The sequence below is a fragment of the Corvus hawaiiensis genome, chromosome 1 (genome assembly GCF_020740725.1).
Source record: "Corvus hawaiiensis isolate bCorHaw1 chromosome 1, bCorHaw1.pri.cur, whole genome shotgun sequence".
In the NCBI taxonomy this organism is placed as follows: Eukaryota; Metazoa; Chordata; class Aves; order Passeriformes; family Corvidae; genus Corvus; species Corvus hawaiiensis.
The window spans coordinates 54661305-54689002 of record NC_063213.1 but is presented as its reverse complement, the minus strand read 5'-3'; the positions used below and the strand labels follow the sequence as shown (position 1 = coordinate 54689002).

Here is a 27698-nt window from a genome sequence, read left to right as displayed (position 1 = left end):
CTAAATTTAATACAAAGGGACTCACTGCTTGTTGTTTTCCATTTTGGAAATGAACTTCTAAACCTCTATTTTCAAGGTTACCTAAGGCATCATCACAACTACCCCCAGTAGGAGCAGGTGGGTACAGGACCTCACTCCTGCTACGTTAGAAGCAGCATGTAAGCCTGCCCATGCTTAAAACAGATCCCACTTTCAGCTAGGTAGAAGCCAGATCTAACAGGGTGGGGGGGCTGCATGGTGGAAAAACTGGGGTGGACTTGTGGCAGGGACCACACTGATGTGAGACGCTGGGGTTGTACTGGCATTCTGGCAGCTCTTTGTCTTTCCAGGGCTAATTTTCTGACTAATAAACTTCTGTATGAACTCCCACTGAGCTCAATGAGGAGGAGAAGCTGACTGCTGGGATAGCAGCACAGCAAAAGGACTGTGGAAATCATGTTGAGTAATGCTCAGTGAAGGGTAAAAAGAGAAAAACTCTAAAATGCTGTTACCCTTGCCTGAAGGTCCCCAATGCTCACAGAGCTCACAGTCCATGTGCTGAATTGTGAGACACAGAGAGAAGAGCAAAAGCCACACTATCCACTCCCTGCAGCCTGCACATCTCAAAAACCTCCCTGCAGAAGAAACCACTGCAAAGCCCACAAACAGACAGTGGGCTCTGAGAGTTTGAAAGACAACACAGGTAAATAACAGCATCCAGTAAACAGATAGGACTGAATTTTCTAGAAAAAATATAGAATGGTTTGGGATGGGGGCATCTTTAAAGATATCTAGTCCAACCCCCTGCCCCAGACAGGGACACATTTCACTAGACCAGGTTGCTCAGAGCTCCAACCAAATTGCCACTGAACACTTCCAGGAGGGGGGGGTACGCAAAGCCTCCCTGGGCAACCTGTTGCAGAGTCTCACCACCCTCATTGTAAAGAATTTCTTCCTTAAAACCAATCTAAGTCTCTCTTTCAATTTAAATATCTGATCATCTTCATGCCCATCTGCTGTACTGGCTCCAACAGGTCCATGTTCTTCCTGTTCTCAGGAACCCAGAGCTGGATGCAGCACTGCAGGTGGGGTCTCACCAGAGCAGAGCAGAGGGCTGGAATCACCTCCCTTGCCCTGCTGGCCACGCTGCTTTTGATGCAGCCCAGGATGTGGTTGTGTTTCTGGGCTGTGAGCTGGGTCATGTTGAGTTGCTCGTCCACAAAGAGTCCTAAGTCCTTTCCTCAGGGCTGCTCTCAATCCATTCTCTGCCCAGCCTGTATCTGTTCTTGGGATTGCCCTGACCCGGGTGTGGAACCTTACACTTGGCCTTGCTGAACCTCATGAAATTCACATAGGTTCACTCCCCACACCTGTCAAAGTCCTTCTGGATGGCATTCCTTCTCTCAAGCATGTCAATGGCATTACCACAATTTACTCTAGAAGGAAAGGCTGAGCCTCTGTCATTAAAACAGTTTTCTTTTACATGTCAGTCTGTTGAGTGGTTTTAATTTAGCATTTGAAACAACTCATTTTAATTTCTGGTGGCAAAATAATATCAGATTTGTGCTAATTTGGGTTTTGAAAAATAAGTTTCAAATTGGCACTGATTTATATGTTTGTATAGACATATTCCCAGCTAGATATAAAGAAAACACACCAAAAGGCATAGTCTGAAATGTTCCAGCTGACTCTACCAGCAATACAAAAAACCCATCATCACATTTCAGTGCTGGCAGGAAAATAGAACCCTCCCCACATTTCAGTGCTGGCAGGGATGGCTCAGCCAGGCCATGCCACGTCAGGGCTATGGGGCTGTGCCTCCCCAGCAGGTTCTGGGCAGATGTGGAGGTGCATGAATTGCATACATCTGCAGGCATCCAGCCCAGCTGCCTGTCCCTACCTCAGACTCACTCCCAACACCTCCCCATACCAGTATTTGCCTTCACAGGCATCTTGGGATCCTGGAAACTCAAAGAGGAATTATGTCTTTTATCAGCCCTTAGTCTTTACCAGTATAGTCTATGGACTATTGAGTATTTCAAAGAGAGTTTTAAATAATTTTTGTGGTCTTTAATCTGCCTTTTAGGGCTCCATCAGCTTTTAAACACTTTTATTAGTTGGACAGCATTGCTTGTAGCCCTGGGCCTCTCATGCCTTGGATCACTGGGCAGTGCCCACTCTCCAGCTCCAGTGCAGGCTTTGGAGAGGCTTTCACTAAATCCCTCACTGTCTCCACAACAGCCAGCCACAGCTGTGACACAGACTGAGCTGTTTTTGGTGGCAACAGTCTGACATCCATCAGGCTGCATAACCTAATCAATAACACTGCAGCAAGGACATCTCTCAGCAACATGCAAGCAAGCTTTAAATAAAGCAATAAAAATATTTCTAGGAAATAAGCATAGAGAGTAAACCCAGAGTAATGCTGATAATTGTCCCCACTGAGGATGCTACAGGCAGTTTGACATTACAGCTCACCTTCAACATGCTCAGCACCCTTTTTGCTTCTTTTTTCCCCCAGAAATACATCAGTCATCTGCATTGTGAGGTGTGGCTGCTCTTCTGGTAGGCACTGTCTCCCTCACACACACGCACTCCCCTCCACCCAGATGGGGATGCTGAAGTCAAACTCTCAGAAGCCTGTCTTGCCCAAGAGTGACACAGAGGACCAGCAGCTCTACTCGTCATCTCCATCTCTCTGCCGTTGCATGGAGACTGGTTGTCCATGGTGCAGATGCAGCCAAACTTAACCTGGCAAGCCAAAGCCAGAGCCAGAGCCACTGCTCACAAACCCTGCCCATGAACTGGGGAGCTGCAAGGGGGGTCTGGCTCCCCACAACTCACTTCACCTGGAGAGCTCAGGCTCTGCAGCACTTGCCTAACTCTGAGGCCACAAGCAAGTCCTTGTTTCATGTCAGGTATTTTTCAGCATGGTCCTAACCAAAAGAAAAGGAAGGATCCGGAAATGTCTAGGCATGGGCATCTTGCACGAACCCAGCCTCTAATCATCATGAGCTAGAGCAGAATAACGTCAAGAAGTTTTTTGTAAATTAGTAAAGTGATTCTTTAAAATAATGTTTATTCAGAGTATGCCAGTAACAGCTCCTTCAGAGCTACCAATAGCCATTATTTAAACGCAAACTTTGTCCTTTCAACTATGTCTCTTAACTGCTTTATCATAGGAGATACTGAACAAGTCCCAGTGCAAACTTTGGTAACGACCAAATGCTCTTCTGATGAGCCCAAGCAGTTCCCTTAGACATAATATTACACGCTGCACTGACAAACATCTCATGGAGTGACGGGAGTGACAGGACAAGAGCACACACTGGCTCCTTCCATGGAGTTGTACTGTGTCAGCATAGAGCCACCTGCAGTGCCAGATACAGCCACATGTCCTCATGTTATCTTCAAAAGATCTCACTTCCCTTTATAGAAAATATTTGTTACTGGAAGAGTAATGATTTTTTAATTTTTGTTTTTGGTGTTAGCAAGTGAACAAACATCCTTGAACCTACATCCTTCAGGGAAGAAAAAAAGATACTCTGTGCATTATTCTTTTAATATTCTTGATAGAGACTGAAACATTTGTCAGCTGTAGATGCTGTGTGAAATTCATTATGATATTCATTAAAAATTGTCACTGCTCCACTCCTGATAGGTATCTGATTTCTTTCAGAATAAGCCAGCTCAGAAACTCCTATTAAAAGAGAGGTACACCGAGCGTGTGCAAAAAAATCACCTCTTGTTTTCTACATCCATCTCCAAATTAAACAATATTACCACTTACTGCATATGGAAGAAGTGAAATGTGAACTGACTGTTGGACAACAAAACACTTCGTCTGTCATGCTGCTTCATGCTCTCCCAGAAGCCTGGAGGGAGGAAGCCCAGCAAGGTGAGATGGCTTGGCCAGAAGTAACAACAGTGGCTGTGCTAGAAATGCAATGCACACCATGTACCTCACCAGCAACTTCTGCAATGTGCTAGCTAAGTGCAAAGAAACTTCACAAATTATAAAGTATGTTAAATGCTAAGAAAATATTTGAGGGGAAAAAAAAGTGCCTTTTCTGGTTTTTTCCTATCTAAACAATTTCCTACATTTTTATTTCAGCAGCATAGCTATGGAAGAGTTAAAGGATACACCTGCACCAACATAGCATAGAAGCATTTAGGTTGGAAAAGACCCTTAAGATCGTGGAGTTGAACCATGTTAACTATGGAGACACCACCCAAAGGCAAGAAAGGGTGGAACTGTGTGAAGCAGGTAAAGAGCTGCATAAATTCATGCCTTTTACTTTCAATCAGAGCTAGAGTGCCTCAGCACCAGCACATGTTAATATAACTTCAACTTTATTTTCATAAACTAGTTAGCATTGAAAACATCTAGCTAAGTAATAGAACACCTTTAATCACAGATATTCAATTTTGCACATAAAAATGATTTAATTTTCACTGTTATAACACTCAGACAACAATAGCAACATTGTGTTTCTGTGTACCAAAGCATTAAAATTCAAGCAATACCATCTGGAAGCAAACCTTGCTTGGAGAAGATACACAATAATTACTGAAGGAATATATACATACAGTGTAGTTACTCTTAAGACTACATTTTAAAGAAATTATAGTTCAGTGAATTTTAAAACTGTGGATTTTCATAATACCCAGAAGATATCATAGCTATTTTGTGAGACTCGAGCATTTACAGCTTGGAGTCCCACAGTGCTAACTCAGCCTGGGCAAAACCTGCACTGTGTGGGCGTGAGTGAGACCAGCCCAGTGCACCACAAACCTCACCAAAATTGTACATAAGCACAAGACAGCACTTCAGAGCAGTTTCTTGAAATACAGCATAATGAATTCTGATGTGTGCAGATGGAAACCTGTTTATCCACAGCACATCTTCCCCACACTTCCTTACCAGCCCAATTCCAGCTCTAGGAAACAATCAAACCTTCCTGTCCTGCCCTCCCAGGCTGCCAAAGGAGTTCCAATTAGTGTCAATTGGGATAATAGCTCTATTTGCATTTTTAAGCTATTATTAGCAAGTTGTCAGTCAGCCAGAAATTTGTATCACTTTGGTATAATGAGTATTTAAATATTTAAAACGAGAGCACTCCTTTCTACCACCCCCTTCCTTTTTGTGCTAAAATAATAATGGTTTTAATCAAAAGTAATTTGTATTAATATACATTTTGCCCCAGGTGTTAAAGGCAGTCTTCAAGAGCAGTGGTGAAAGACGTTAAATAATACAGTTTATTAATATAGACAACTACTTCTATCCTTGATAGAAGTAGCAAAAACGGAGTCTGCTTTTGCAACCAGAACAATCTGACTCTCCTCTTGGCCTCTGCAAGATGATTATGGTTTAGGAATTGAGGTCAGTTCAAATAATTTTATGTACCCAGTATTATAATTTTCTAAAGTACTGTTTTGGACTCAATTACTCTATCTTCTCCTTGATGAAAATTCATCAATTAAGCATCCTGTACCACCAAAAAAAAAAGAAAAAAAAAAAAGAAAAAAATGCAGAAGACCTCTCTCACAGCATGCAGAGCATGTCTTGATGCCTGGAGCAGGCAAAAGGCTGTGTGTGTTTCCACATTGCAATTACACCACCAGTGGTCGCTGGGGGATATTTTTTCCTGACAGGGCTCAAGTCTAGATGCTCAGGTATACATAATTTATCATCACAGAGTTCACAAAACAACTGGATTGACCATTAACATAAAAGGGAAATCTTTCCAAATTTATATTAGGTACTTCATTTAATAATGCATACCTATTTTTAAAATAGTACTTTTGAGAAAACAAGTGCCTGAGCCTCTCTGATGTGCACCTCTAAAACTTCCTAGCAGCCTTGAGAGGTGGGTTCCTGAGGTTCAACTAGGCCAAGGGCAAGGCCTCACGCTTGGGTCAGAACAATCTCAAGCAAAAATACAGGCTGGGTGGAGAGCAGTCCCAAGGGGAAGGACTTGGGGTGCTGGTGGACAAGCAGCTCACCATGAGCCAGCAATGTACGCTTGGAGCCCAGGAAGTTGATGGTTTCCTGGGCTGCACCAAAAGAGGTGTGGCCGGCACATCAAGGGAGGGGATTCTGCCCCTCTACTCCACTCAGATGAAACCCCCTGGACTGCTGCGTCCCGCTCTGGGGCCCTCAGCGCAGGAAGGACATGGAGCAGTTGCAGTGAGTCCAGAGGATGCCACGAAGATGATCAGAGGGCAGGAGTACCTCCCCATGAAGGCAGACAGAGATTTGGGGCTGTTCAGCCTGGAAAAGAGAAGGTTCCGGGGAGACCTTATAGCACCTTCCATTACCCAAAGGGAGCCTACAAGAGAGCTGGAGAGGGATGTTTTACAAGGATATTTAGTGATAGGACAAGGGGTAATGGCTTTAAACTGAAAGAGAGTAAGTTTAGATTAGATATAAGGAAGAAATTCTTTACTGTGAGGGTGGTGAGACACTGTAACAGGTTGCTCAGAGAAGTTGTGGGTGTCTCATCCCTGGAAGTGTTAAAGGCCAGGTTGGATGGGACTTTGAGCAATCTGGTCTACTGAAAGGCATCCCTGCCCATGGCAGAGAGGTTGGAACTACATGATCTTTAAGGTGCCTTTCAGCCCAAATTTTTCTATGATTCTATCATAATGTTCTCTTTGTATGACTATCTGAAATCCTGTGATCCATACATTAATCACAAAGAAAAAAGGAAAAACTAAAAACCCTAACAACTTCAGAGGTAAAATTAACTCTGCTTATTCCCTAGTCTGGTATTGTCTTCCATCTTCCCTAGAACTGACATTTTTTACTTGTTCCAACTCACATTACTGATTTTTAATATAACTAGTTTTGAATTATCTCTAAATTCAATATTGAATGCCTTCAATACTAATGCAATTCAACTGTTAGCTGCTGCCTTAACTGCAGAACCAGCATGAGAAGCTCTGCACAACATCTTTTGAGCAAGACCAAATTGAAAGCGCTTTATTTCATGCTTGGCTTTATCCTTATTCTAATCAAGTACTTATTAAATTCCATTAAGCTCACGCACAAATCCCAGTGACAAGCGTTTGTGAAGGAAGATACTAAAAGCAGAAAGAGAGCGGGAAGGAGAGCAGGATGGAGAGCATCTTCCCCAGGGATGAGGAGCTCATTTGCAAGGACGAGCTAAATAGAGGCTGCCATCTGCCGGCTAGAAAAAGGAAATTAGGAAAAAAAATTAAATCATCCCGGAAGCAACTTCTCGATCCGAATCCAAATTTTGACAGACTCTTTGTGTCATGCTGAGAGAAACGTGGCTGCCCGTTGGCTTCCCGGGACACAAAACGGGACAGAATCAGCCCTGACTCGCTTGCATGCAAGAAACACAAGAGTCAGGTGGACTCCAGAGTAGTCAACCTCTTTTGTTGTAGCTCATAGGATGACTGAAAGATCCAAACCTGAGCATAGTGCTGGGAAAAACTGGTTGCCCAGCCAGTTCTCTTATTGAAAGAGTTTCCAGGCAACAAAAAGATGGAAAGGGGCACTACAGAGACGGGTGGGTGAAAGACCACAAACAGGTCTTAGAAAGCAGCTGTTAATGTACCACCTCCCCTAGCTATTAACCCCTACCAACTCGCAGGACAGCACAGCAGCAAAGACCACCTCTCTGCTTCATTCTTCTTTGTCCATTTCCTGGGAACAAGCTTTGTAAAGAAAAAATTAAAATTACTCTTTTAAATTAAAATAAATTGATATTATTAAATAAAAATAATTACAATTGTGTGCGTTACCTGCATCCAGAGTCAGGCTCACACAAAACTTTCTAAGACTTTCCTAACTGCAGCCTTTCCATCAACCACAATGTCTATGAAGACACATAAATAAAAAGCAACAGGTCTCAAAGTTCCAAAATGAGGAACCTGCATGGTGCAGGTGATGCATGCGCTTTGGCTATCCCATGGAGAGGCGCTGAGGAACACAGTGTAACTCGTTACAGAAATAAGCAGCCTCTCCCACACTGCAGCCACTCTCTCCTTTGGAGAGACTGTTCAAAAGCCAGCTCAAACACAGGCCTACCTTGTATCAAATCCTCCTTCCACAACTTCTGTTAATGGGAATCGGAAATTAGGTCTGTATCAGAACAAACTAAGTCCACCCCTCCAAAGACTCTAATTAAAATAGGCTGCTTTTACACTTTTCTGTGATTTTAAACACAGTTCCAAAAATTTTACATAATTTCAAACCATCCCACACAAAAATCTCTGACCAATGCACTAAGGGTCCCTAAAGTCCTGCCAAGTGTTCCCTGGATCTTACATGCTGGTTTGTACTGGGGAGCTTCTCTAGAGAGCCACTGTCAGGGACACTGGGATGTGGCACAGTCAGTGAGGCTCCACACAACCAACCAATAGGAGGCTGAAACAGCACATAGGCTTCATTAAAAAGATGAAGGGCATGGGCGCCACTGGGCAACCTTAAGCACCTGGTAGGTCTCATACCCTGCTCTGCTCTCTTTGGAACTGTTAATTTCTCCTTCAAAAGAAGGAAAGATCGCCGGGAAAACAAAATTTAATTACTTAATTCAAATTAAAACAAAACCACCTCAAATCAATGAAAAACTCCATACATTCTTTTAGCCACTTTGCAAGAACCCTACAGTCCTGCAAGACAAGCAACTACTCATCTCTGCCTTCCCCATCCCCATCTGACACAATACTCAAACCAATACACTCAAGCTGTCAGAACAGTCCAGCTTAATTTTATTCAAAAGAAACAGAGTGAGAAAAAGAGGCTACCACATCAGGAATAAAGCTAGAGGAAAACTAGACAAGACAGCAGTGCACCCTGGATCTGCATCCCGTTCCCTCCTGTGACAAACTACAAACATCATGGAGCTAGCAGATGATCCAGAGTAGCCGAATGGTTTTTGTCTTACATTTTCTTTTTTGTTTTGTCTTTTTTTGCCTCAATTTTTATTTTAAAGGATAAAAAGAGAAAATATAGTATCCCAGAAACAAAAAAGGCTGTAGAATTCCATACATGGAGAAGGAATGAACGGATTTTACACTCAAAAGACCTTTAACGAGGCAGCAAATACTGTATTCTTCCTCTGCACATCAGTAAAAAGCTAAAATAACTGAATCATCAGTCTAGAATATTGCCCTGATATATAAACCTCCAATGTATTAGGAATTTTTAAAAATTTAGCTGGATTTCCTTGACTGCTGCAAGGTTGCAGCAGAAAGTACATTTGAGCAGTGACCCCAAAATGTGTTTAGCCTATTTTCACTTCAGGCAAATACTGTTTTCTTACCTCAGTCTTGGAAGTTTACAGTGAGTAGTAAATCTTATCTTTACAAATCAGTACCTAACCGCATACTCTAAACTCCTCTCTCAAATCAAAATATCCATTACTGCTTCAAAGACATCCAAAAAGACAAGCACATGGCCCTTAAGTGAAGAAAGCTGCAGGAACATATTACAGACAGCTCTCAAGTGCAGTGGTGCCACCAAAAGGTTTCAGTAAAGTTTCTGGGATAGAGACTCAAATGCAGGATTAGGGTGGAGCAACAAACAGACAACCAGTCATTTTATGAAGGTTTTAAATCAGAACAGCTTATATTGTATCTTTTAAATAAAAAATGGCTTTGGTCTCCTAGTCAAGAGGGACAATAAAGCAGACTTGTTTTCATAAAGAGCATGATGCTAATCAAGTCAATCTGCAGCACACATACATACTTCTTGACCACCCTTATATTTAAGTTACCTTCACAAAAGTAACACCCACAACTAAGTAGTTAATAAAAAGTTGTCTTGGGTAAAAAATCAGGGTTTTTTTTCAGTAGAGTATTAGAAGTTCTTGTGATTTCTGAAGCAGCTTTTCCCCCATTTTTCCAAGCAAGGCGTCTGATCCCATTGTTGTCAGCGATGTTTTGTCCAACTAGAGTCTATGGCTGACAGGTTCGGTTCACCCACAGTCAGCCACATGCAGTTCAGCAGCAGCAGTCGACCTTTTCATCATACAGGTGGGAAAACTCTCACAACAAATGAAAAATTTCTTAAAATACTTATTCATGCAATTTTCATCAGACTGATACACTTCACCCAGTTAACACGATTTTTTCAAGAATAATAAATACATTAAAAAATGGAATTCCTTGAGTTAGAAACAAAGACATAACTTGGCTTCTCTTATCTATTCTGCTCTTTGATAACAGTCTTTCAACTGTTCTTTACAGAACAGCCAACTGGTGGCTTCACAGTAAAAAATAAGATTGCCATTCTTTTAATTAACACCCAGCACCACCCCTATTATAAACTATAGTAAGCATCTCTGCATAGCTATGAGTATCTAAATACTTTTTGAAAACTAGACCAAGGTTTTCAGGAGTGTGTAGAAGGACATTCAGAATAGAATAATACAGAGACTATCCAAGTCCCACAGACAGGAACACAAATCACTAGATAGCAAGGGTCCAATTCCCCTTTGCTCAGAGGGTCAGCAGCAGTTTGCATCCCTCAGCCTGATTGAAGTCCTCAAAACAGAGCTCACATTAAAATATATTAAATGACTTCAAGGAAAATTAATACCATCAAGGTTACATAAGGAACAGAGCTGTCAAATAAAGTAGTCCCTTGTCCAGAAAGTATTTTCCCATGAATTACAAAGGTTTGGTACAGCAGCATAAGTTTTTAATAGTACACTAACAACAGAAAGCTGTCATTTCCAATAGCATTGTCAAAGTACATCTTAAAGATGATTTAAGCTTTAGGTTTGCATAATTTGTTTGGTTTTCTTAAAGCAGAGTGCACACAAAACGCTTGTAGCACTTTTATTGGGGGATTATTTGAACAGCCTATTCTTGGGTATCCGACTTGTAATGCTTCAATGTGCGTGCAGAAGGATCAGTAGCTTTAACCCATCTTGGCATCCAGTAGTGGGGCAGCCAGCTGCTCCGCCCGCAGTAGTGCTTTTCAAAGATCTGGCGGTAGTAATAACTTTCTTTTGTTTTAGGAGGATTGAAAGGATATTTCTCTGCTGCCTTCTCCAGTAAAAGGTCATCAACCTACAGACATAAGCAAAACTCAAGTTAAGCTGCAAATATCTTCAACTTTTAAAGACACACAAGGATTCACCCACCACTGAATGTCCAGTTTTGAAAAAAAAAAAAAAGTCTATTCTAGATGCACAGGTTTGACAGGTCAAACCTTTGTCACGGGTTCACTTGATCTTTATGAATATGCAAATGTATTTCCAGTGCTGTTGGTATTTCTCTGCATGATAACGGAAGCCCATTTCTCTGGGTCACAACCACCTTTGTTAGTGAGGTCACAGACATTTCTTTCCTACTCTTCCTTTGCTGTGAAACAAGTTGAAAAACTTAACACAGTCATTTTGCCCTGTAAGTGGCTTCCTAGGTTGTTTTCATAGCTTGGGGAACAGGTGACTTTGTATAACCACACTCTCAGCAAAAAAAGACCTGGGATGCAGAGGCAAAGACACCTGCAGTTGCTAAGTTGGCTGAGAAAGGGAGGATGAATAGTTGCACCAGTTGAGAGAATTTCAATGAGCAGCTTCCACTGCCAACATGCTGCCTAACTTTTCATCTCTGTGAAATAGATCTGCTGCTCCTACAGCAATACAGGCTCAGAGCAGGCAGCACAACACTGTTGCCTGACCCAACTACTTTCTTGCCTGAGGAAGCACAGAAAGAAAATGGGGAACACAGAGTTGGTGGTAGGACAGACAAGCTCCCATCAACAGGCTTGACTACACATATTTCCATGTTATGGAGCTCTGCTGTAAATAGGGTGTTATTCCTTCCTCTCCATGATTAAACTACCTCTACACTCCAGAGAGGATTATCCCTTGTACAGAGTCAAAATTCTGTAAGTCTTCACTGGTTAACAACGCAAGCAGAGGCTTTAAAAAGCAAAAAGGCTTAGCTAGGGACAGCTTTGAAAAACTAATGACGCAAACGAGAAAGTACATTATAAAGTCATTATGTTGTTACTCAGCTGCAGAGTAAGTTCATGCAAGTGCCTTCAGCTGAAGCAGCTGCTTTGCCCGTAACACAGAAATTGTGTTTGTTGATGCACAATCTAATTTGCAATCCAGACACTTAAATGATGTTCATTTCCTCATACAGTCATTTCTGGCAGGGTCTAACATTTCTTTGTAACTAGGATCACGAATGCCTTTAACCAACTCAGATATCTAGAAGCACACTGATTAAGATTTATCTTACTCCTCCACCAGGAAGCTCAAGTTAACTGTTATACCCAGATTTATTCTCTCAACTAAGCATGTGAGCTGCCTCCCATTGGCAACCATACCTAACAGACCTAAGTGAGAAAGGAAAAAAAGTGGTATTGTACCTGTTGATCAATATAGTCCTGAAGAATGGAAAACCAGGACTTCTTTACTGATGCTATACCATCACTGAAAGCTTCTTTGGGTCTCCAGAGAATTTCTTTGGGAAGTAAATTGGAATCTTCAAACGACAATCTTAAAAGGTATTTTTCAATTCCATTCTGTTTCCAGAACAAAAAAAACAATGTCATGAGTCTCAGGAATTGTAGTGCAAAGATCTGGATTTAAACACTTATGAAATAGTTTCCCTTCAGAAGTTTTGCTCAGAAAAGGGTTCCCAGTAGCCCAACAATTCAGTAAAGTACTTAAGAGCATGCTTGATTTTGGGTGGAGGACTTAACCATCTAATTCAGCAATCTGGTCATGCTTAGAGCATGTATCAGTGAATTTATAAACTTTCACTTGCATCCAACCCTAGTTTTACGTACCTTTGGGATTCGCAGTTCTGCTGGCAGAGATAAATAATAAGAAGTAAACCGATGATCCAAAAATGGGACTCTCAGTTCAAGACTAAGCAGGAGGAATAAATAGAAAAGATACTGAATTAATCCAACAAGTCATCTACTTACAAATTCCACAGCAGCTAAGCTTTCCCTGTCTTTCACATAAACACCAGGTTCTGCTTTTACTTAGAAGAAATTTCACTTGCATATTTACGACTACCAGATTCTAATTCACCAATTTGTAAAGTGTATGGTCTACACAGATTAAAGACTATGATGTTTTATAATGCCATATGCTGGGCAGTTTATAGTGCCCTGAATTTACAGATTACAGTCCTACAGGATCTGCAACAACCATTGCAACACATACGCAAAAGCACATTTTAAAAATCCTCTCAGAGAACTACCAAGTCACTCACTAGGAGTGCATCAGCATTTGTAAACATATCACAGAACCAAGCAAGGACTTCTGCTGTCATTTCTGAAATCTACATTTGTTTGTGTTTTCAAGAAACAACAAAAAGGAGCCCTACAGCATTCACACTAGTTCTCTCCTATACCAGTGGCAGATACACACATACAAAGCCTTCCCACTTTTGTATACCACAGCTTCTAAAGACACAGAAGACAACAAAAAAATGACAGTAACTGCATCTTCAACAGAAAGAACCCCTCTCAGTGTGTCTCCTCAAGAGACATTATGCTGTCCAGCTTCACAAGTGAAAGGAGATGTTATACTGCACCCTAGTAATTTCATTGTCTCTTTAGTTTCTACTGTGATAAAAAGCTTCAGCTACCTCAAGTAATACCCACCTTTCCAAAAAAACCCCAAATGAACCCAATACTGAGTATTCAGTAATCAGATACTGAGGGCTCCATTTCTCCATATACTGACAAGATTTGCACTGCAATTCTTTCCTTATAGTTATTCTTGCTCCTAACTGATAATGGTAATTTCATCCTTTACTCTCTACTCTTAGTTCCTCTCCCTTTTCTCCAAAAATCTGAACTCCTTAAATTCTGTTTTAATTTGTTAATGAGGGTTCTTTCTTCCTAGCAGTGCTGTGCAGCAGGGACCAAAGAAAAACAAAAGCAGCCAGCATGTGATATTAAACAGCCTTTCAAGTGTGGTGAAAATTTTAAGCATGAAACAAATTATGAGGCAAATGGCAGTTCTCCAGCACTTTACCCAACTTTTTAATAGGAAAGAGAAACATAAGAAAATTGTAAAAAGCTGGGCAAGTCATTTTGTGGTGGGATCAATATACAACAAAAGCTTCCCAATAGCTAAGTCATTTGCTTTGCCAAAGGTACCATCTTTTTCTTATCTATAGACAGCTTTCCAACATTATTCTTGGTTTAATTAATGTATTTATTTTAGTAAAATGCTTCTGTTTAGTAAAACAATACTATTTTCTACAGCGCTCAATTTGGAGATTCTTTAAGGTATCAGTTACACAGATTGTATACTGATACCTCTTTATTACAGTCAGCTATCTGACTAATGCACATACTTTTCTCTTTTCAGTATGTTGTTTTAGTACTGATGATCATCGGATTCAAGATTCCTCTTTGTCTAAACCTCCAAAGACCCCAAAGTCAAATACAAGTTTGCCTTCCCTCCTTAACTCTGAATATTTGTATTTCTAATTCACTGCCTCTGTAAAGACCAGTACAGTCCCAGACAAAAAAAATATTTCAGTTGGCAACACAGTGGGCCCTATAGTCACAGATCAGATTAAATCTGGCAGTGTGCTTTCAAATTCCTTCAGGCTACAACTTCATGTTGGCATACAAATCCTCAGCAGTCTTTTCCTGCCTAATCTTCTTTGGTTTTAAGTTATGAGTGCTCAGCATCCAAGGGAATATATTTTACCCATGTGCTGCAGTAGTTCTGTCTGCACGAAGTACATCAAACAGGTAGAGCTCTTTCAGAAGCCTCTCACTCTCTTCTGCAGCTTCCTCGGGAGACGGCGCCTGAAAACAAACACAGCATGGAGCACACAGGTGGAATACGGCTGCACTGAGGCAACCATTGCTGGCTGCCCTACATTTGAATTGTAGGACCACCAAGTGATCTCAAACTCAGCAAAAACTACGTACAAGAAATAACAGTCTCAGGAATTGCTGAAGATTAAGAAAGCTATTTTTTAGGTGATTATGATGTCTGACATGATCTCTTGGATTTTAAGCCACCCCAGAAGAAAAACTCAACAAATATACAGTTGTGACAACTCTCAAACATCACACCTTGAAATCTCAGAGATGTTCTGTTGAAAGGCAGAACAAGCAACTCAAGGGCATTCTCTATAGTGAATGTACTTACCTTATGGAAATATATATATCCTTGTGTCAGCTCATCTGATCCTTCTCCTGAAAAAATGACCACACTGTCTGTTTTTTTCCGAATATATTTGGAGACAAGATACATACCTTAAAAAAAAAAAAAAAGGATAAAGTTATTAAAGTACATCTACATACATGATGCTATATACAGCTAGTAGTTTTAAATTTAGCATTTTAGAAATTTGTCTCCTACACTACTTTCTTCTGTAGCAAACAACTAATGTAAAGTAGCATCTCATTTTTACTCAAAGCAACCTACAGCCACACTAAGTTGGTGCTGCAAATATACCTGAACTGTGTATTTACACTTGGCCCTCAAATATATCAGAAAGATGTGTCTACTTAGGATCCTGGGAACACTGGAGGATTCCCGTGGGAGCACACACAGGAGTTGTTCCGACCCAATACGAAATTAAGCATATTAATTCCAGTACAGTGCCAAAGAACCTTTCTAGCCTTGGAGAAAAGCAAAAGTTGATGTTTAACTCTCTGCCACAGAGTTGAACTGGATGAAGCCCTTTTTTCAAATTTTTTTGTAAAGATTTATTTATTAAACAGAATTATGCCTTCCACTCAATGCATCTCTCTGAATGGCACGCTTTTGTAACAAAAGTATTACAAATCTAATGAAAAGGATCTAGTTCATTATTTCTTATGCTAAGCAGCAAATCACAAATTAAAAATGACAGAAAATGTTTGCTCTAATTTTTAAAGAAACGCATTCATTATTTTACATTGCTAAATCCCATCTTCATGGACAAAATTCCACACAGGGAATTCAGTTTCGAAAACTGTGCTGCCTATTTGGCTTCATAACTCTTTTGTGACGTTTTAGGATGACACAAGGTTAACTGGGTAAAATGCTGTAGCTTGCATTACGCAAAAGGCCCCACTGGATTAGGGGCTTTTTCCCTCTTATCAGGCTGGCATTGCTTTGTTAGAAGCTGCTGGTGACTTCCTTCACTTCTTGGAATCAAACATACATTATAAGAACCTGTGTTACTAAACCTATGTTACTAAAGAGCAATAATAAATACTTCATGTTAGTATTAAAAATACGCAAGGAAAGGGTAACTATGTTATACTATCATAACATTCAATACTTCAGAAAACCTGTGAATTTCCCCCTTCCTCCAAGGTTCATACTTACTAGAGCAGAAAACTTAGACCTGCAGATCTAATGTTTCTTCTTTATGTAACTAATTGTTTTTCATCTCAAAGCTTCAAGAACGGTTCTTGACAGTTGTTTTGTGCAGTCAGGGACTTGCAAATAACTGCTTTTGCCTCAGTGTGGTATCACAGATCAGACTGGGGAGCAGAACTTTGGAATCCCAGTCCCCAGGTTCTGTGCCAGCTAAAGGATCTAGCAGATGAACATGTGGGTTTGCATAAAATTTTATTTGGGTGATATAAACCAAAGATTGCCATTAAAAAAATCTTACCAATAGAAGCTCTTATTGTTGTTATATCGTAGGTTTCCAATGAGAAGATAACCTCCTCTATTGCCTGAATCCCCTCTTCAGTATTAAGTATTACTTCATGATGTTCACTGCCTATATGTGCTGCCACCTGTTTGCAAGAAGTCAAAACAATGCATCACTTTTCAACTAAAACATTTTATAAACATACATTGTGTTTAAAGAAAACATTTATTGAAAGCACCAGTTCCCTTCTGCTACAGTGAAAATTATTACATTAGATCAAGAAAAGACATTACTTAGCAGCTCTTTGACTTGCAGTGATGTGTTCACCAGAGAGAACATCGTCTCCTTAATTACAGTGTTCAATCATGATTGCAACAGACCATCCAGCTGCTTGCCTAAAACATTAACAGAATCTGTAGAGACTCTAAATATTCCAGATATCTGCCCTTAAGGGAAAAAGCAGCACAAAAGTAATGAAAGCCAGCACAGTACCCCAGATGCCAAACGGTTTGTACCAAGCTGTTAATTCAGCAAACTGATAATTAATTTACAATACTTAACATATATACAAATGCCTTAGTATAGGAACCACAGCATGGAGATCTACCCTAAAACCCAGAGGGAGAACTGAGACAAGTCCAAAGTACAATCCTTTTGGCAACAATGCAACAGGGACTCCATCATGAAAGTCTTCCAAATGCAAGAGAAAACAGGTAAGGTTCCAGCTGCCTCTTTTGTAAGATTACGCAGCAAATGTTGTACCAAATGACTTACTGCAAACTGATCTATATCACAGCAATAAATGAATATGCAGGGTTACTATTAATGCCATACCATGAAGTTAGCACCATTAATATACACTGTTTAGCATTCAGTAGCTCAGAACAAACTGAAAGCAACGCTTAAGATACCTTCCTGGCAGCAAGTAAGTCAGGACTGTTTTCCATTCCAATTGCAAAGGTTTGTAATGGATAATTAACGTTGATTTCTTTCATCAGTTTCAGAAGAATGGCTGCAACCAAACTGGAATCTAAGCCCCCTGCCAACAAAACAAATCATCTGATTAGGTGTTTGAATGATGTCTTGCTTTCCCCTTAAGGAATCTAGATACTGGAATCCTGTAAGTGGGCTTCATTTTTAAGCTGTGTGAAGGTACTTCTCATACAAGTGCACATTTACCTCTTTAATAAAAGAATCAGGCAACTATGATGGAACATCTTCAGTTACAGTTGTTAGTACTTTTGGTGTCAGAAGCATCAGTGGGACTCCTTCTTTCAGATAAACAGAAAGTGTACTGAACACATTGTACCACTTGAGATTATGCCCCTTCTCAGCTCTGATAAAATGGGATTTATTCTTCATTTCAAAACCACTCCCTATCTTCCCCTCACCTACACATTTGATAGCCTACTGATAGGACTATGGATTTTTTTTGTTTGCAGTAAGTAAAAGAACAGAATTAAGTAAAAGAACAAAACGTTTAGTGTAAGGGTTCCACTCTTCTCCAATCATTCTTTTTTTCCCTCCTCTTCTTTCTAGAGCAGAGTGAAAGGATTTGAACAGTTTGGAGAACAAGCGAAAAATAAAACCAAGAGATGCACAAGCTCCCTAGATGTACTCTAAGGATCCACCTTCTTATTATTGTGAGCTAGTTCTGCTAATCCTTGGCTAGTTCTACTTGCTGTTCTCCTACAAAGTACTGAGCAAAACACAGTACCTGTTTGCCCACATCTGCCTGCAGTTCTGATAAGCATTAGGCAAAACCCTCTTCTCTTTGTTTCCTATTGTCTGCATGTGTTTCTTCAGCTAAGTGCATTAGCATCAATTCCCACCCTGATCCCCTTTGTGGGGATGCTATCTTGTAAAAAAAAATATTTCCTTTCGAAATTACACGCGAATTCTGAGAAAAGGAGAGCACAGAAAACAGAGGGCTCAGGATGCGGAAATCAGGAAAATAAAAACCCGAGTTTTCACTGTGAAATTGAAGAATTTCCTCTGTGATTGGAAACAAAAGCAATTCTCTGTGATGTTCCAAGCATACTCAAAATTTTGAAGCACTGAGATACTCTGGTATTATTTATACCAGCACGGGCACTTAGTTTTGCTGCTTCCTCCATGTGCATCTGAGGAGCTGGTGACTGCCTTCTAATTTGATATTTGAAATTTGGGGTTTAAACAAGCTTTTTTACTGAAACTGAGATCTTCCAACTCTGTGTATCTTCCTGTTTAATTTACCTTCTTCCTACTTTTTATGATTGCATAGTAAAGAAATGGTCCAGCAGTATCTCCTAGCCAGTTCTCTCATTCAGATGCACATTTAATAGGGTTCATGACAAATGAATGTAATTACTGTTGCTCAGTGAATGCATGAAAAGCATTTCAGAACTCTAGCCACAAGTACCAAGTGCTACACAAACACAGAAAATAAGGTGTCAGATCCATGGTTACAGAGCCTTACTACTGTGAAGTACCTCTGTAACACTGAACCATCAGATCACAACAGTGATCAGCTAAGTCAGTGAACAACTTCCTGTACCACAAGCTATTACCTTATCTGCAAAAGAGTGTAGCAAATAATTTTGGTCCAGATGGTCTCCTGTAATACGGTAAATTAAGGAAGTTTAGGATGAAGACTAAAGCAAAGGTGGCAAGTAAGAATTTCACTTCTTCCTGCTTCTGAAACATGCCAAGGCTTTCTTCTAGGTTCAATCTGCACAAAGTGAATGTAATAATTACATTTTCTTTTTAGACACCAACCTAACTCTAAATCTCATGTATTTAAGAATACATTGAGTGATTTTCAATAGGAATACTATATTTATTTGCCTTATTTTAAAATGCTCAGTGTCTCAATAAGCCAAGATCCCAGCCCAGAGTAAACTTTAAAAGCACAAGACTTTCAAGGTATTTGTAAATTGGAAAACTTTATTCCAAACTAACAAGTTCTCTGTTGCCTGTTCTAAAATGCAAATGAAGATTCAGATCCCTTCAGGTACATCACAGCAGAACAGCCAATATATTTTCCTTTAACTAGTAGAGGATGGGGAAAAGAGAGAGAAGGTACAGAATCACTGTGGTTCTTGCTACTTACCTGACAGAAGACAACCAATCCTTCTGTGAGCCATCAAACGTTTTCTAACAGCATTTTCAAATAGAATACGGATGTTGCTTTTCACCGTTTCAAGGTCAAAACCTGCTCAAAAAAGAAAAGAGAAGGGCAAAAAATGTCCAAAAAGTGTTACTTAGACTTTGCAGGATGCTGCTAACTAGGAAACAAAGATGTTTGTCTGAATCTCCTTTGATAACAGGGACACTCAAGTCCATCTTTGTACATGACTGCCTACAAAAACAATTCAAAAGTCCCTACATTTTAAAGGTTCTTCCAGGTTGTTTTCTTTCTTAAATGGTACTTTTTAAACCAATCAAAGCTAATTTTACATTCAAAGACTATGATTTTTTTCACTTTTAAATCAGAGTAAAATTTTTGCTGTACTACCTGAAGGCAGAGCTTCCACTGTATCACATGCAACATGGAGTGGTTCATCTTTGCAGCTATGAAATTTTACTAATTCCACTGATGCAACCTTGCCAGAGGGCTTTAAATCCAACACTTCATAATGACCCGGAAGAAAAGGTTCCACTTTAGAACCTAAGGATGTTGAATGCTTTAAGTTGATAAGTCCTACACATAAAATGGGAAAAAAGAAAAATGTCAGAGTTTTTGACTTAAAATGGTTAAATTATTCCTCACTCAACAGCCTCTCTACTAAAACTATATACAAATATTTTCTCCGGATCCTAAACCTGGTATTAAAAAAATATCCTTTTGAGTCACCATCAGTCCTGGCTAGAGCACGATTCTGCTTCTGGCAGGATGAGCCATCTCAAGCTGAGGCAGATAGCAGAGAAAGTAAACCAGCAAGTTTTACTAATTGGCAAGTAGCAATTTATCCCTGTGAGCACTAGGAAGAGCACTTTTCTAACTGACTACATGATGTCCAGGTCAAAGTATAATATGCTTAGGAGAATCTGAATGACAATTATAAAGTAATTTTGAGTTTAAAATTAAGTGTAGCCAAGCTAACAAGGGGTTTGCAATAAAACAACATCATTGTAGTGATTGCTTAATTGACATCTATTTAGTGATTTCAAAGCTCATCAGTTCTCAACTGATCTACTCCACTGCTATTGAATGCCAGGTATCAGACCTGTAGCCAAACCTCATTTCCATTCCCCATGTGAAAGAGGATGCTTTGCACCTGCTGGTCACCTGGATGCCCCTTGAGGACATCCTCAAAAGGGACATAGAATTGTTGTTAGAGAGAATTTGTTAGAATTTGTTGTTAGTGAATTACTGACCAGTAATTCACTGTGATTGTTATAGGACACAGTCTCCAAAACATTCCCTTCCCTTCTTCCTTCCCAAGCAACAGAAATGGTGCAGCTTTTAGTATTACTACATAGTACTACTATTAGAAGAGTCAACATTGGAGTCTGCTAATAAAATAGACAGACAATAAATGGGAGAGAAATAATCATAAAAGTCAATTTTAGCCAAAGTGCCTTTTAGGCACTCCCTTTTGACATTGTTTGGATTTGTTTATGATAGTGCCAAGACTAGAGATAATTACTTCAAAAGAGAGCGCAGTGATGTGTCATCTCAAACAAAAAAAATGATCATCAAATAAAGTATGTGATTCTGGGAAATTACCCAATGCTGCAGTAAATTTCAGGAGGGTTTCAAAATTCCTGACTTTTACAGATTAGCAGTTCTCTGGCATAATTACTTAGTTCACTACATAACACCAAGACCAAAGTCTAATATAATTTATTGTAGCGTAAGTCTAGTCTAAGTCAATAGACTATGTTTAACTTTGGCCTAACATAAAACATCTTGAATTCAATACTGCTATAACTCCAGAACACAAAGAATTCTCATTAAATAAGCAAGTTATTTTAGAGATATTAAGGACAATTAAACATCTTGGATGTCTTATTTTAATGATGTGTAGTTCTTACACTACTAAGTATAGCTCATATATTACTGAACTTACAGTTCATTTTCTCTTCATACTAAGAAGAAAAGCCTGACAAAGAAGTTTGTCTCCAACAGCAATACCTAAGATTATTTAGGCACTAAACACAACTGGCTTTACCTTTTGCCTCAGAACAGACACCCAAAAATCCATCATCAGTCAGCACCTTAAACAGTGGTCTGACTCCATAGGTATCTCTCGCCAGAAACACTTTTCTGTTTGCAGTGTCCAGAAGGATGAAAGCAAATACACCATCTAGCATGGATGCTGTTTGTTCTATTCCTCCTCTGTTGTATAGATGAAGGATAACCTCACCATCCACTAATGTTTGGAAGTCAAATCCAAACTGCTTCTGCAGCTAAGAAAAAATATAAAGAAAAACATAAATAACCATTTGCAAACATTGGCTGCTTAGTAATTGTTTCATATGAATAATCTTGTATGTCAAATCACACTTTAGAAGTTATATAAATATTTCTGCCAAAGAAGGAAAACTTTTGTGTTCAAAGCTGTACTGGGTTTGTGTGGCCAAACTTTGGTAGTGGAGGGACTACAAGGGTGGCTTCTGTGAGAAGCTGCCAGAAGTGTTCCCCACATCTGGCAGAGTCAATGTCAGGCAGCTTCAGGATGGACCCGTCGCTGGCCAAGGCCCAGCCAATCAGGAATGATAGTAATCCTTCTGTGATGATAACATATTTAAGAAGAAAGAAAAGTTACTGTGAAGATGTAATTACAGCCAGAGAAGACCGGGGTGAGGATATGTGGAGAGGAAAAGCCCTGCAGACAACCAAGGTCTGTGGAGAAGGAGGAGCAGGAGGTGCTCCAGGTGCCAGAGCTGGGATTCCCCTGCAGCCCGGGGTGCAGCCCATGGTGAAGCAGCTGTGCCCCTGCAGCCCATGGAGGATCACAGGGATGCAGAGATCCACTCACAGCCTGTGGAGGAGCACCACGCCAGAGCAGGTGGATGCCTGAGAGGGGGCTGTGAACCCGTGGGAGACCCATGCTGGAACAGGGTCCTGGCAGGGGCCTGCCAACCTGTGGAGAGAGGAGCCCATGCTGGAGCAGGTCTCCTGGTAGGGCTTGTGACCCTGTGAGGAACCCATCCTGGAGCAGGCTGTGCCTGGAGGACAAGCACCCCATGGAAGAGTGACCTACACTGAAGCAGTCTGTGGAGAACTGTTGCTGTGGGACAGACTCAAGCTGAAGAAGTTTGTGGAGGACTGTCTCCTGTGGGAGGGACCCCACAGTGGAGCAGGGGAAGAAATCTCCTTCAGCAGTGGCAGAGCATCATGTGATAAACTGACCATAACCCCCATTTTCTGTTTTCCTGCTGGGGAGGAAAAGATAGAGCTCAGGAAGGCAGAAGAGGTGGAGCGAAGGGGTTTTTTTAAAGGTTTGTTTTATTTCTCATTATCCTACTCTGATTTTGTTGGTAATAAATTCAATTTAATTTAATTTCCCCAAGTTCAGTCTGTTTTACCCATGACAGTATTTGGTGAGTGATCTCCCTCAGTCCTTATCTCAACTCATGAAACTTAAGTTGTATTTTCTCTCCCCTGTCCACTTGTTGGAGGAAAGCTTTGGTGGGTGCCTGGCATCCAGTCAGGGGCAACCCACTACAAAAATTTTACCCAGGATCATCTCTTAGGCAGTGAGACTGACACTGCAGTCTTAAGCAATTCACATTAAGGCAAGTTTTCAGGGAAACACTTCTATCTGAGGATGTCAAACTGCACTAGCCAGAAGTGCAGAAGCACTGGTCTTCAGAAGCACTAACACTGTTTAAAAAAAACTACCGAACTCAAAACACATAGACACGTGCAACATCTCTGCAGAGTGAAGTACTTTGGAAATAATCTTCGGTTTACTTATGCAGTCACTGCAATTCCTCAGCGTTTTTTTATGCAGAGAATTTCCTTCTGCCTAATCTTCCTCCATTCCTCAAACTAGCCCCTTCACTCTGCCTGTGCATATAAAACGGGGGAGGAAGAAATTAGCCATCAGACTTAAGTCAGACCAACTATTCTTCATGTTCTTCTGGTGCTACTCTTAAAAGTCCTTTCAATACATACAAAACAGAGGGAAAGAGAGGGTTTCATTAAAACTAACAAGCCAAGAAACCCCACAAAAACAATGCTTTAACATTTTAAGTTCTTTGGTTTTAATTGTTACTTATGGGGCAGTCTTAGATCAAATTGAGTCAATGTTAAAATAAGTAAGTCATTACCTAAGGAAGGCACCTGTTTTACCAATGATCCTTTCCTAGGTAAAGGATTTCAGCCACAAGCTTGAAAGAAAAATCTCATTATAAAGAAAGAGGGTACATAATGTAGTGACAACAACCAAACAAATTCCTGTAGAATTCAAGTGTTGCACAATTAAGGTACCCTTAGGACAGTGCATAGCATGACTGAGAGTAATTCTTAACTGCTTTCAACACAGAAAAACCACAATGCAAAACACTGCAAGTAATACAGACTGTTGGTACAATACATTTCACAGGTACTGCAGGGCAAAGTCTCACCCTTCAAACAGCCAAATACTTGAAGACTGGGGAAAAAAAAATATAATCTCCTGCCTATTCAGTCGAATTCCTAATGACATTACTGATGTCACTGATGTGACTGACTGCAGCCTGACTTGTCTTAAAAAATGCGACGTTAGAGATGTTGTAACATTAGTATTAGAAATGCTATAATCTCTCAGATTATTCATACGTTTCTGATGATACCACACTTAGTATATGATACATTTTACACATTCATTCAGCATGATTCAGAAGCAGACAAAGTTTTAAGCTGCTTTATACATCAAATTTGGATGATCTGAATCATCTTGCCAAGTAACACAGGCAGTATGGACATCTCAGCACAGGGACTGAGGAACACTGACAGTGTTCAGCAACAGCATCACATCCATCAGGAACATTTAGAAACTTGAGGAACTAAATAGAGTTGCTGCTTGTTTTGTGCCTGAGAAACTTAGGTGACTCTCAAAAACCCCACAAAAAAATCTGACTTCTGCTGCAGACACCTAAGGACTTTTGTGCCACACTGGAAACATCTCCCTAAGCTTGTTGCTTTTATATAAATACGTAAGCATGCATACTATGCATCACTATATCTTAAGTGACATATCCCATCTAGATTGAGATGCAATAATAAGAATGCAATACCCAACAACTTGGGAGAATTACAACCCAAAACAACTGAAGAGCAAGACAGTCTGAAAGCATTAGTATTATGAAAAGAGAAGAAGGGGAGAAAGAGGCTTGGAATTCTCCTCCCAAAGAGACAATGAGGAATGTGTCTTAACTTTCAACTGAACAAACCTGAAGATGCAAATATTTACTGCCCTTCTTATCAATTAAAAAGCGATTTCCCAGTATTAAAGATTAGGTATGTTGCTAAATAAGCTACCAGATTCATAGCTCACTGAGACAATTTACTTCCTTTTAAGTACTAGTTCTTTGCTAACTTTCAAATTTTTTTCTGATATTCTCGTCCAACACATTTTAAAGACGTTCTGAATATCCACTAGTCTTGAAATTGAAAAAAAAAAAAAAAGAAAGAATTTTTTTTTAAATTGCCTTATTATGTATACAACACTTACCTGTTTGAAATTGTAGATTTCTCCATTGTAACACAGCCACAGGTATGGGAATTTCTTCACGCGGATAGGCTGCATACCATATAACTGATCAACAACCGCCAGGCGGTGGAAACCAAAACAGCAGTTGGTGAAACCATTGACGTTCTCAAAACGAAATGCATCAGGACCTCTATGTGCTATCTTCATGGCACTTAGACACTGCACAGAAAGGCATTCATCGCTCCCAAACAGGGCCCAGATACCACACATTGTGAGGCTCTTGTTCTACCTGCAAGTGGAGAACCTGTTCAATAGAGACACAAACACTGTAAGCAAGAGCTGACACTGTGTATTGGGTCTGGCTGGGAGGGAGTGCATTTTCCCCTCAGCAGCCCTCAGAGTGCTGTGTTTTGTATTGGTGTCACAGCACTGTTTTGGCTACTGCTGAGCAGTGCTTGCACAGCATCAATGCAAACCAACACTACCCCCTCATCAGAAGGGGCAGGCAGGGGGCAAGCAGGATCTTGGGAAGCAACATAGCCAGGACAGCTGGCCCAAACTATCCAAAGGGATATTCCATATCTGATGTCTGCCCAGATAAAAATCTAAGGGAAAGGAGGATAAAGGGGGAGCAATTACTACATGTACTGAAGCCCTGCTTCCCAGGAAGTGGCTGGACATCACTTGCTGATGGGAATGAGAGAATAAAATCTTTATTTTTTCCTTTTGCTTGTGCACGATCCTCACTTTTCCTTAAGTAAACCGCCTTTATCTCAACCCGTAATGTTTTTTATTTTTCATTATATTTTCTTGCCCCTTACCCCATCCTGCTGAAGAGGGACTGATAGAGTGCTTTGGTGAGCACCTGGCATCCAGCCAAGGTCAATCCACCACACACCTAAAAACCACAGATAACAGATGTAGGCTATTAATCACTTAACCTTCAAGAGGCCTGATCAAAAGAATAGCAGACTTTACTAACACGAAGTAAAGCCTGGCTTGCTCAAAGTATGATAAGCAAATCTTAGCCAGCAAGAAATTAGGTTTCAATTTTACCTTTAGATACAGCAAGGCTGTCTATGACTTTTTTTTTTTTAATAGAGGACAAATAGAACAAATCATTACTGGTCATAGAGTATGATCCGTTGAAGTAACATCATCTTAGCAGAAACATTAACCGTCCTTTCAGTTTGTCGCCTTTACATACAAAGGGGGTTTATAACAAAGAGGGAGGCTCTTTAGCAAGACCTGTAGTGACAGGACAAGGGGGAACTGTTTCGAACCAAAGGAGCATAGGTTTAGACGAGAGCTCCCCATCAGCAGCGTAGCAGGCCCCGCTGGCAAAGTTGTGGAGGGAGCAGTGCTGTTGCAGTGGCATGCTCCCCTTAGCACGCTGCTGCAGCCCCGGTGCCTCTGGAGATACACACCGGCCTTGTAGCTCTCTGAACCTAACCCTAACAGCGCAGCTGGGCTGAAGCTGGGGAGCTCCAAATCAAGTGATGTCGCTGGAGACATCAGCCCAACGCGGCCACTAGGGTTAAGGTTCAGGGAGCCACAAAGCCTACAGCTACAGGGACCCTGGGGACGCAAAAGGCGTGCCAAGGGGAGCGCGGCACTGCAACAACACTGCTCCCCCTCCACATCTTTCCTATCTGGACAAGCGATGGCGCTGCGGACCTCAGCCTCACCACATGGAGCTGGGCTTTCCCACCATCTGGAGCGTCCTCCTGGTAACCCACGGTCCCCGGGCGCCAGCGGACACCCAGGGCAGGTTCCCTCCGCGCGCGCACCCGGTCCCCTCGGGCCCCTCCACACGGCCGCCCCCTCCTCCAGCGGCTGCCGCGCATCCCGGGCCCGCCGCCTCCTCGCCAGCCGGCGGCAGGAGGCCGAGTACTACGGCAGCTCCCCCGGAGGCCCCCGATGGCAGCCCCTCCGCCCGGCCCTGCCCGGCACGGCCCCGGACCGCGCCCGCCCCGCTGCCTCACCCGGTGCTGGCCGCCGGCGCACGAAGAGCCGCCGTCCGTGCCGCGGCGGAGGATGGAGGAGGCGGCTCCCACCAGCGCCGGCTCCGCCCCCGCCGCCAGCTGCTGTTGAAACACGCCGCGAAGTTTCATCATGCGCCTCCTTGTCCTGCCGTGCCTGCTGGCGGGGCGGGGGGAAGTACGGTCGGGCCCGCACCCGTAGCCGTATCTCCATCTGCAGCCGGCCCGGGCCGCCCCGCGGCAGGGCAGGAGCTCGCAGGCCGAGCAGTGCCGGCTCCGGCACCTCCCCGGGCCGCTGTGAGGGGAAGCGTACGCCGGCAGGCACCGCTGGGCGCTCTGGGTATTGCGGGCTCAGGCGGGCGATTTGTAGCTATCAGAAATCCTGTCCCTGCAGGTCTACTCCGAGGCGTGCCTTGTGTGGTGTCCAGCGAGAAGAGCTATGGCACTGCTTTAAAGCTCCTTTATTTGGTTTGAGAGGGGTGAGTGCATGCGAAGCTCACACCTTTGGAAGCGTTTGCCGAGGACGTACGATTTTCTGTGC

General features: G+C 41.5%; 1 protein-coding gene across 2 annotated transcripts; it reads right to left on the bottom strand.

The window, feature by feature from the left end:
• Positions 1–8698: 8698 nt before the first annotated feature.
• ASNS (asparagine synthetase (glutamine-hydrolyzing)) lies at positions 8699–27451 on the bottom strand. 2 transcript variants are annotated; one of them, XM_048305009.1, is made up of 13 exons: positions 27161–27451; positions 25997–26073; positions 25197–25479; positions 21705–21942; positions 20045–20230; positions 19640–19741; positions 17460–17587; positions 16567–16693; positions 15105–15211; positions 14655–14755; positions 12764–12845; positions 12341–12496; positions 8699–11028 (listed from the first exon to the last, which is right to left on the bottom strand). In XM_048305009.1, exons 3-13 carry the CDS (start codon positions 25443–25445, stop codon positions 10819–10821), a joined length of 1686 nt encoding a protein of 561 aa, XP_048160966.1. In that variant the 5' UTR covers positions 25446–25479; positions 25997–26073; positions 27161–27451; the 3' UTR covers positions 8699–10818. The 2 variants fall into 2 exon arrangements, with proteins under 2 accessions (XP_048160966.1, XP_048160958.1); XM_048305001.1 differs by lacking the exon at positions 25997–26073.
• Positions 27452–27698: the final 247 nt, after the last annotated feature.